The 11,281-nt window shown below is 40.1% G+C and overlaps 1 protein-coding gene across 1 annotated transcript; it reads right to left on the bottom strand.

Moving 5' to 3' along the window:
* Positions 1-2,055: 2,055 nt before the first annotated feature.
* On the bottom strand, positions 2,056-9,377 carry LOC134437937 (uncharacterized). Its single transcript, XM_063187514.1, has 11 exons — positions 9,264-9,377; positions 7,501-7,585; positions 7,242-7,391; positions 6,764-6,915; positions 6,509-6,645; positions 6,322-6,415; positions 6,118-6,226; positions 5,375-5,598; positions 4,724-4,895; positions 4,501-4,628; positions 2,056-3,219 (listed from the first exon to the last, which is right to left on the bottom strand). Exons 2-11 carry the CDS (start codon positions 7,580-7,582, stop codon positions 2,902-2,904), a joined length of 1,566 nt encoding a protein of 521 aa, XP_063043584.1. The 5' UTR covers positions 7,583-7,585; positions 9,264-9,377; the 3' UTR covers positions 2,056-2,901.
* Positions 9,378-11,281: the final 1,904 nt, after the last annotated feature.

Here is an 11,281-nt window from a genome sequence, read left to right as displayed (position 1 = left end):
GTGTCGAAATTGACAATGAAATGTGTAAAAACACTGATCTCTTTACACTGCCAGAGTAAAATTATTTCACTACATAGAGTAGTTTCCATTCCTAAAATACACTATATAGTGTATATTTATTTCATTTTATATACAATTATTTCACTAAATAGAGTAGTTTCCATTCTTAAATTACACTATATAGTGTATTTTTATTTCATTTTATATACAAATTATTTCACTAAATAGAGTAGTTTCCATTCTTAAATTACACTATATAGTGTATATTTATGTCATTTTATATAAAAATTATTTCACTACATAGAGTAGTTTCCATTCTTAAAATACACTATATAGTGTATATTTATTTCATTTTATAGTATTGAAATACAAATGTTTTTAACTGCTATAAAATAAGAAACACACAATCAAAGTACTGTAGCACCATTTATTTCCTAATAACTCCTCAGAGATGACAATATGGGACAATGTACAAAGCGGTGTCTTTCTCTCCACATGACATTTGTACATCAAAAGGTCTTAGATGTGGAAGATAATCAACATGAAAGGCAACAAAATCTTTCTTTGTCCGACTCACTTCATAAGCAAAGAAATGTTCTCGAAAAGCTACTGTAAATAAAGGTATGGTGAGCAGCACCGCTTTGTCCTGTATGATCACAACTGATTCAATCTGGTAAAACAGAGGCATTTCATTGAGAACTTCACCACAAATGACTTGATGTTGGCGGTATACATACCCATTGTGCTTAGCCCACGTTACTTTAATTACCTTTTCACAATTGGACATTTTCATCTCCATAGCAATCACTGAACCACCATTGATCATATTTAAAGGCACACTTTTTCCTGGACCAATGTCCAAGCGAATAAAGGTTGTTGAGGATTGCCACTTGTGTGCAATATGATTTTGGTGCTTTTTGGCCAACGTTTTGGTGACATTTTTAAAGGACTTCAGCTGTTTCTTGAAGAAATTGTGTTTACCTTCATATCGCATGCACCAGCTATGAAGTACAGGTCCTATTTTTTGAATGCAGCGAGGATAATGTATAAGGAAATGGTGCTTGGGTAAAAGTTTTTTCTGAGGATATACCTCCTTAAACAGTTTGTGATGTTGAACAATCAAATGTTTCAAATACACACACAGGCCTTGAGATAACACGGGAGAGAATACAATGTTTACTATCTGTAATAACAAAATGAGCAGGGACCAGTGTGGGTTTGTAGAGGCTACCAAATCTCCAAATATAAGGGGAACATTCCTCAGCAAGCACCATGACTGAATTGCATTTAATCCCAAATCATTAGACTCTGCACTTAAATTCACAGCCACTGGCCTATTACATCTCTCTGTGAAACCGTAATCAAAACTTAATATTCTTGAATTCAGTTCTGTCGGTGTAATGTGTTCTTCCAAATACAAAAACAGCTGCTTTAATTCAAATTGTACAACACCCTCTAATAGATCATGCATAATATCAACTGAATAGTTCTCAGTTGTGTGAAAATATGTAAGTGAATTCAGTGAGCATGATCTCTTCACTCCAAATACATAAGGAAGAGAGGGCTTATTTGCCATTTCTTGGCAGTGAGCACTGTGGGTGTCTTTGGTGCGCAACACAATTTTTGGAGACTCTTCGGAGAATTCAGTTTGGAAGTCCTCTTTTTCAGCTAAACAAAATCTACAGCAATACCTTGCACTGAAACTCTCAACCAGACCAAACAAACTATGTAGGCCTAAATTATCTCCAGTGACCTGTATAACACTGCCACGAACACAGCCACCATACAATGGAATATCAATGCCATCATTCTCCAACTTTTTGAGATCACGAACAATAGGATCTAAAACTGCACTATAACTGTAACGCTTCACATCTGTAGCATGAAACAAGGTGCAAAGATGTATATTGGCCAAAATGGAATTCCACTTTGGTTGGAAATTCCTCAAAGTAAAATAGATGGCACCCAATTTATGAATCCCCTTCTTGCTTCCCAAAGCATTCGCCGTCTCCAGGTCATCGTAGAACATTTGTATCGGTATCGTGTGTCTCTCTGATGAAAATAGAGGATGAGTTTTGAAGAAAGAGCCGTCACAAATATCTCTTAGTTTTGAATCACTAATATGTGGGCTTCTGAGCATTTCTCTGGCGTGTTCACTATTGAATATTGACTTTAATGTCAATAAAATTGGAACATACATAAATGTGTCTTTAACTACTACTTGGTCATATGTTCCTGTCTTTTTGTTGAGCCTCGAGTCAAATCTTGAGCCAATAACAAGCTCTACTGGTTCCACAGTTTCCCACTTGCTCGACATAAATTTTGACTGTTTGTACACTGAATTAAGAGCTGTAAACGGATTCTCTAATTGGTTAAGACATTCCTCAACATTTTTGCATGTTTCAGTTTCTCTTTGATCGCGAAATACACACTGGATGACTGACTCTTTTGCATGCTCATGTATGTCCTGAACAATATCCTCCAAAGAAGTCACAACAGAATTAACAACAGACTGGGCAACACCTGCTGCCTTTAGATCTGAAATGACAGAGGCACAACTATTTACAAGGTGCTGTGACGATAAGGCTGGCTCTGACTCAACCTCTGCCCCATATGGCTCTTCTGCTGGATTTGCATTACCACCATCCCGAACACTTTGACACTGTGGTGGTTCAGCATTAGCAATAACAGCAGACACACTATTCACATGGCACTTGTTCAGGTGCTTCCTAAAACCAGAAAAACTATTGAAAAAACGTGAGCATCCCACTTGGCCACATTGAAGATAAAGAGTCCTTCCCGTACAGAGTCCATGTATTACTTTGAGATGCTTTACAAGATTGTTTGCTCCACCAAGATCATTACTGCAAAGAAAGCACCTCATTTTTCTTTAAATTAAGTCTAACGCACCATTCTAGCTCGCAATTCTGCAATTCTTGGCGTTTCCTTAGTTTTCCCTACATCAATGTTGTAAATGGCAGTTTGGAGAAAAGTGAAAAAATTGTTCAAGGCAGGACTGTAAGATGTACCAAAGACAAAGTGGGCCTTGAAGAGTTCATCCAGGGCTCCGACTGAGGTGGTGGCTTGGCATGGAAGTGCGTGCTTGTCGATGGCAATGAAGAAGGAGTGAATGCTGCTTTTTGTGGGTCCCTGTGCAAGGATGTAGGGCTGACGGCTTTGAGTGATGTTGTCTAGATGCTGCTGCAGGCTTGTTCCCGTCTACGACAAAGCACATTCAATAACACCATTTATTAGAACAATAACAATGATATCACTCTCAACTTAAAACAAGTAGCCTTTTACTACGGATGGGGTCGCCGGTGGGCCTATTCCCTACTTGCTAAATATACTCAACTACATCATAACAACATTGCTATGAAAGAACAGAGAGCCTTAAGTATCAGGTTAATTACAATTTTGGTGACAGTAAGGTTATAACAAAGGCTCTGCGCTAAGGGGTTAAGAATGATGTCACATGCATAGAATTACTAGCGGTGGACTTGCATTTGAGAGTACGATGTGGAGTGGTGTTGGCCTGAGGCTGTGCAGTGAGGGTGACTGGGTGTAAAATGATGTTAGAAAGTGTAAGGGTAGAGGAGTACTGTTTGAAGATGTGAACTGTCTCTCCGATTAAAAAAATATCTATCCAATTTTGCAAAAATGAAAATAGAGTAATGATGGATCAGGTTTAAAAGCACACAAGTTCAGCCACTGGCTTCCGTAAGAATCATAGACGAAAGAGTGCTTTGACAACGACATAACCAAAAAAAAGGTATTCAACATACAGAAATTAAGCCCATCCACAAACAACTCTGAAACCATGACTGCTTTTTCACAGCAACCCGCTTTAAAGTTGCAATAGCCAGGCTACAATATAATAGAGTAACTTTATTGAGATTGAGATGTCCAGCAGCATAGACAACTACACAATAAAGAACTCACGCCAATTAACAAGATTCAAAGTGTTCTGTGAAAATGCCTTCAAGTAGCCCATATGGATTCTAGTGGCCCTAAAGATGATCCAGTGTTACATACACTAGACTACCACACACGCACACGCACACAAGACACACACAAGGAACGGAAATACATAAATGGATAAATGGTGGAGTAGAGCAACTAAGGGCCTTTTAAATCTTTTGGGGGGCTTTTTGAGGTCTTTATTTAGACCGGACAGTCAAAGACATAACAAGAAGTAAGTGGGAGAGAGACAGGGTGGGGTTGGGAAATAACCCAGAACTGACTCAAACCCAGGTCGCCTGTATATGGCAGGGCACTGTGTCTTGTATTATCTCAATATTACTTTTTATGTATGAAAAGTGCAAGTTGAAGGATATATCATATATGTCTTTTTTTGGGGGGGGGGGGGGGGGGGGGGTTGTTTGAGGGTATGTGGTGTTGTTGGCAACGGTGGTGTGATATATGAGGTATGAAGTGTTGTTGATGGGGTGATGATATGGATGATGGTTTGATTAATAATCAAATATTAGTCTAGTGTACCTTTTGAAATTTGATGAGGTGATCGACGGCATTAGATGCTGATATCTTCCCTGGCCTCTTGCGTCCCTGTGCAGATGGCGGTAGCAGATGTAGCAGCAGTATGATGGCAGACATGTCACTGTCCCACCCTAAAGGCCAACAAGAATCATGTTAACATTGAGTTACAATTTTCCACCGTCCTCAATATATTTAGCGACACGCATCTCTACATTCAAAGACTTACCATTTTCAACTTCAGTGGATGTCTCAGCATTGTGCATCAAATCAAGAAGGTCTGTGGAGGGGACAAGTCCATGGCTTTCCTTGATGACTCTTGCTTTGAAAGTGGTAGGCCATCTCTCCAGGAACTTATTGGCAGTCTGCTCGCCAAACATCAGTCTGAAATCCTGCTCTACCTGTAATTTGAAAAAGAAAAAAGAACACAACAAAGAAGATAACTGCAGGTGGTACCTTGTGCTACATGTCAGGGCTTGACATTAACTTTTTCACGTATCGGCCACTGTGGCTACTGGTTTTCCTGAGTCACTAGCCATTCAGGTATTCCACTAGCCACAGAATTTATCTTTTTTTTTCTTCATCATGATAGTGTACATCTAACCTCAGAAGATGAGGTGCTACTGCAAGATGAATGAATAGCTTTCTACATGGAAATATAACAAGGAAATAGAAACTGAGTTACTGAGCTTCTTAAACTTAAATACAAACAAATAAGAAATAAGCTGCCAGTCAAATTGGCTAATGACATTGAAAGTAACTTATTACTAGCCACAGCCAAGTTTTACCTTAATTTGGCCGGTTTGCAGGTGCCAGTATCAAGCCCTGCTACATATTACAGTAAGTCTCACTCTTCAATGAGGATGTGTAGATGTCTTACCAGTCCCTGTGTGTCCAGGAATCGTGGAAAAACTGAGAAGACCTCTGCCGATTTGTCATGGTCATTGACCATTGCTTGGCGGTAACTGAAGGTGGTTTTCATTTTTTCACGGATGGTTTCCTCATCAGCAGAATGTCTCAACACAGCGATAGCTGATTCCACCTCCTCATCAGTCAGGACTTTGTCAGTAAGGGGTGTAGTACGTCCATGGCCTGGCCCACCAACTTTAAAACAAAAATAATTTTGTTGTTGCTGTTTACAACTACACACTGTTATATCCTCCTACAGTCCACTCTTATTTTGCACATATTTCCAGTATTTCCCAGCATTGTTCATGAATGTGCACATCATTTTCTTCTCAATGTTTTCAGCAGTTAGATTTATTGGATCAGACTTTTTAGCATAGCTTAACAGAATCAATGGAAGTAAATGGGAGCATTGGCATCAAGCCACAAGTGATCAAACGACAGGATTAAATAGCCATTTTGCACTTTGGTGAATTTTACATTCATTTTAAAAGTAATTTATAAGAACATTTGATGATATTTTGTTTGCTCCCATAGTCTTGCATTGCTACACTTAATCTGGCTGTACTGTCAAACTAGGCAATGCAAACACATAGACGAAAATTATATACACAATCAAGAATAATGTTTGGGAATACTGCTAATGCAAAAAAGGGTGGACTGTTCCTTTAAACACATTTGACAGGTTGATAATTCACCCTCGTGATAAATTATTACCTTTAGGAGATCTAACAGCTGGACCTCTTTCCTCTGAAGCTTTTCGTTGAATAGTCTTCAACCGCCAAGCAATGTATCCTGAACCGCTTTCCGGGTCGTAGTAGTGTTCCTATATATACCGTAATGCATGCACATTATGATGTATACATACATTCATAAAGGCCAACATTTGATGGAGAAATATAGCATAAAACCTTTACTTACAAATCCATTCTGTGAGTATGGGTCTTCAAGGTAGGGAAACAGAGCGATAATCCCCTGTGCATACATCACTTTCACACTCCGGGGTGGCGAGGTCCTGGTATATTCAATAAACAACATTATTAGATAATATTGGACAACATGATCAAACAACAAACTTCATGTCTCATAACACATGACCCATCCTTACCCATGTGTTTCGGTCATTTCTGCAGTAAGTATGTTGATGAGCCGTCTTCTGGTTGAATCCGTGATTGATTTTGTTTTGGCATACTCCTCCATGATACGGTCACCTCCAGGCTTTGTAGTCAGGATTTTTTCAATCAGCTAAAGGATAACAGATGCAGTAATGTATTTTGAAAAACACTTGGTAATTCTGAAACAAACATGATGCATTGTATGCAATTGAGACCCCCTATCCACCCACACCCATCCACAAACTCACAGCTCTTGCTTCATAGTTGATCCGGCAAGGCCTTTTAGGTTGACTGCCTTGGGCTGCAACAGGGTCCTCGGCTGGCTCAAGCTGGGAGAAGTTGAGGATCACTGTCTCGTCAGATGCAGTAGACCCTGGAGATGATGTGAAGTGAGGGTTACCTGCACATTGGAAAATATGAACACAATTATTACATTACATTACATTTAACTGACGCCTTTGACCAAAGTGACCTACAAGGAGGAAATTCAAGTAAGTACAGAGTAAGAGGTTAGTGCAGAGTACAGCAGAAACACTGACATCATTGTCCAACACATGGTAAAAGAAGATGTAAGTTTAGCAAATAATGAGGTACATAAAAAGTGTTCAAAAGTAATCTAGGTAAGGTGTTCTAACAGGTGTTAGAAGCAGTGGCTTACATACAGTAGTTCAACACTTCCACCTAAATGATGTGTGTGTAAATCATATGCAAGTAGGCAACACTTACAAGGTGCTTCATTGGCCAATGAAACTAGGAAAGGTCCATGGAACTCTTTTATGAGCTCCTCAAAAACCTCTGAATCTACCTCGGTGTTAGACTGGTCATAAACTTTGAGGTCCAACCGTCTGTCTTCGGAGATGTTAAATTTCAGACTCACTGCAGCAAAAAATAAACAATGCACAAAACGCTCTGATGAGAAATAATTGCAGTATGACACCACTTTAAGCTACATTAAGCTACTTTCAATCCAAATTAAGTGACAAACCTTCTCTCAAGAAATCACCAAACGTCAGTTCGGGCATCTTGATGTACTTCTGCACTCCACCAAATGAGACACGCAGCAGCATTTTCTGTTAAATTTCAGAAAGGTTGAATAACTGTTAATACCCATCAACGTATTCACACACACACACACACACACACACACACACACACACACACACACACACACACACACACACACACACACACACACACACACACACACACACACACACACACACACACATTCACACACTTGGATCAGGAACGAGCATGCTGGTTAGGATACTTGTATGGGAGGCACTGATCAGAACACTACAATGAGGTCATCTTTTTTCATGTCCTTCTGAAACCTCTTAAAGCCAACTGAATTAGATCAACTTAATAGGCCTACATCCCCGTAACATCTCTGTTGTAATAGATGATTGCATATCATTATTCAGCAAAACATGGGAAGACAGTAGCATGGCTCCGCCTTACTGGTGACGCAACGCCTTCGGCTCAGCTACACACAGCGGTAGCGATCTGAAGTCTATGAAAATCAGGCAAGGAAGACAGGCAAATTGCAGCATCCAATAACGCAGGTTCTCTCTCTCTCTCTCTCTCACACACACACACACACACACACACACACACACACACACACGACAGAGCAAGCCTGCTCGAGCGCGTGCACAAACATGACACCCTTTCCACACTCATCCCCTTCCTCGTCCATTAATTGGATTGCATTGACCAACCTTGCAAAAATAAAGGCTAGTCAGCACATGGCCCTCAACTACTACAACATTCAAAGCAACTGAAAAGCGTTGGAAACAATATATCCTTTCTTCTTCCACTCACACTTCTTCCTCTGTTGAGTTGCACTGACGAACGCTGCACCGGCTAAGCGGAACGCTAGAACTCGACAGTTCTCAACTACAACACCAGTCAAAAACACCACAGTAAAATGTTGACACTAAACCCATATTTAACGCATGTGTATGATTACCGGCACCGAAGACTTGGCAAGCCTTGCAGGAACTAGTTGTAGATGTTACGTGGTGAATCAATAATCACTTTTGTATACTCCACGTGTGTCCACGCATGCCAAAACAGAACATTCGTGGCATCAACTACGAGAGAGCAATGCACGTTTAGCGTGCTAATCTTTACCATACCATACTTTACCATTACCATTAGGCCTACCATAAAACAGAGCACTACTTAACTGTAAACGATTCAGAACACTAGCAGGTTGTTAATGGCTTTCTTCGTCACTGTGTTGATCACTCGACCATTTCTGGTTTCAGAGGCACAAATTAAGGACGAGAACATTACCTTGCAAAGCATTGGGCACGTTGTCAAGTGAACTTCTGAACTGTTGCAATGCTAGCCATTCCAATGTAACATTGGGGGGAAACCACGTTGTCAAGCTAGCTAGATTAGCTCTACATTTTGGTACGGTAACCCAACGTCAGCAAATCAAACAAGAGACCATTTGAATTCTCACCACACCACACGGCGTTAACAAGCAAATGTAGTCGAATTTTGTTTTAATTTCAAATCAACTATTCATTGTCCTACTTCAAAAATCTTGAGGTAGTATTGCAGTCGAATGCATCTGTGAGAAATAATTTGCTAGCCTACATATGCATGCCAAATGTAACCTAATACAACTACAATTGTCTATCATCAGCATCAATGTATTGGGAAATGTTGGTCGTAAGTGATTAAACACTTAGGCTACAGACGGCAAAAACTTGATAAATATTCAAACCCACTTACCACGCAGGGAGAGAAACGACTTCCAACATGCCATGCCAGTTCCAGCTCCGGTTCTAGAATTTTCGCGGGGAATCATCACCCTGCAGAGTAGATTTTGTCTTGGAGTTTACTCTGCCTATTGTTATAACTACTCTATCAAGAGAAAAATAGATTTACACTGCAATGTTGACACTCACTTTTTTACTCTCACTTTTGACACTGTCATTTGGACGAGTTTACTCTGCCTATTGTTATAACTACTCTATTCAGAGGAAAATGCCTTTACACTGCAATATTGACACTCCATTTTTTACTGTGTATCAATGCAGATTAGTTGTTTTAGTATTTGGGAGCCTTGGGCATGTACACAAACTTGTCTTAACAGGACTGCAACTGTCTGGACTGCGCAAAACAACAGCAAAGACACTGGCAAAATACTGTTCCATCTCTGCCATCATAGGCAGTTTGTCCGTTTGGAGACGGAGATGCCATATTTATCCATAAATATTGGACTGAATAACAACATGATCATATCTATGCAATTCTGTGATTTCTGATTTCCATCAGTATTTGGGTCTGTATAACTTTTAATGTGCTGCGATCCAAATAAAAGTACTAAACTGTGTGTGTGTGTGTGTGCGTGTGCGTGTGCGTGTGCGTGTGTGTGTGTGTGTGTGTGTGTGTGTGTGTGTGTGTGTGTGTGTGTGTGTGTGTGTGTGAAAGAGAGAGAGAGAGACAGAGAGAGAGCGAGAGAGAGAGAGATATTTCTTTCTGCAAAATGTCTTTCCTTGTGCCAAAAATGTCACAGTTCTATGAAGTGGTCTTTGAAACATCATTAGCACAGAATGTTTATGGGCATTACAATCAGGCAATATTCTCTCTCAACGTAACCACACGCGCACACACGCGCACACACACACACACACACACACACACACACACACACTCCCATATTTTCCCCACAGGCCACACACACAGGGCGAATTTGGAGCAGGACGTTAACACTAGAACTACCAGGATTTTTCTGCCTACCTAGAAGTACCAGAGAGGGGTCATTTGACCCTGCGGGTTTTACCTAATACACTAATCACTCATTTTGTTATGGTAATGAGGCTGTTAGGGGCCGAGTGTGGGGTGAGGGGTGAGGGGGTCACACCTTACAGTGCTAACAGCCAAGACAAACAGGGACAGACAGCTTCTTCCCAAGGGCTGTCAGCCTCCAAAATCTTCACAGGTAAATAGCAACCTGCATGAAGATATCAGCAGCAAAGACTGATAGCACAGTTTGGCGGACAGTGTGTTACAGTTTTTCTCCATTGGTTTGGCTGATTTCTTGAAACTGAGATGTCATTCTCAAAACATGGACAAATCCCAAAACTAATCTGCAGTTCCTCACAACAGAATGGCATTTATCATTGCTTTCAGCAAATTTCAAATGCTTTAGTACATGTCTCAGTCATTTAGTACATCCTTGCAAATGGCTATGTACAAGTATCCTACAGTTAACACAATCAGCTTACATTTAGTAGAATTTTCAAATGAATGTACCTTGCTGATCTATCCCAATTGGTTGATTCTCAGTGTAATGGTTGTCCTGAAAACATGTCAGCACATTTTCTTCATATAAGTCATCAATGAACGTGTGATTGTCCCAGGTGATCATGACGAATCATATGACTGCAACCAGATAATGGTTGAATTACAGTTTTTCTCGATTGGTTAGGCTCATTTCTTGAAACTGAGATGACATTCCTACCATTGGGTCATTTGGCCAAACATTCTTACACTTCTGCACAAAAGTTCAGATAACTAGCAAAATGTCATATACCTCCCAAAACACCTCATTCTTGCATCAGCACTAAACCGTCTCACATATAAATAGTCAGTACCATCAAAATGGCATAGATCCTTCTCAATTGCTTTGGCTCATTTGCATTCATTTAGTCCTTCTGTCAAAATAAACTGGATGGTTCAGCATAACTACATGGATCCTCATCACTCGCTCATATCACCCCCAAAAACAGTTTACCCATGTGTCT

Source organism: Engraulis encrasicolus, chromosome 21, assembly GCF_034702125.1.
Source record: "Engraulis encrasicolus isolate BLACKSEA-1 chromosome 21, IST_EnEncr_1.0, whole genome shotgun sequence".
In the NCBI taxonomy this organism is placed as follows: domain Eukaryota; kingdom Metazoa; phylum Chordata; class Actinopteri; order Clupeiformes; family Engraulidae; genus Engraulis; species Engraulis encrasicolus.
This window is presented reverse-complemented; position numbering and strand designations above follow the sequence as displayed.

Excerpts from the sequence above, each read along its gene's own strand:
- LOC134437937 (XM_063187514.1), bottom strand. The coding sequence starts at position 7,582 with ATGCTGCTGCGTGTCTCATTTGGTGGAGTGCAGAAGTACATCAAGATG. Across the intron at positions 6,227-6,321 it reads CATACTCACAGAATGGATTT|GAACACTACTACGACCCGGA; the intron begins GTAAGTAAAGGT and ends CGGTATATATAG. Across the intron at positions 4,896-5,374 it reads TCCTGGACACACAGGGACTG|GTAGAGCAGGATTTCAGACT; the intron begins GTAAGACATCTA and ends TTCAAATTACAG.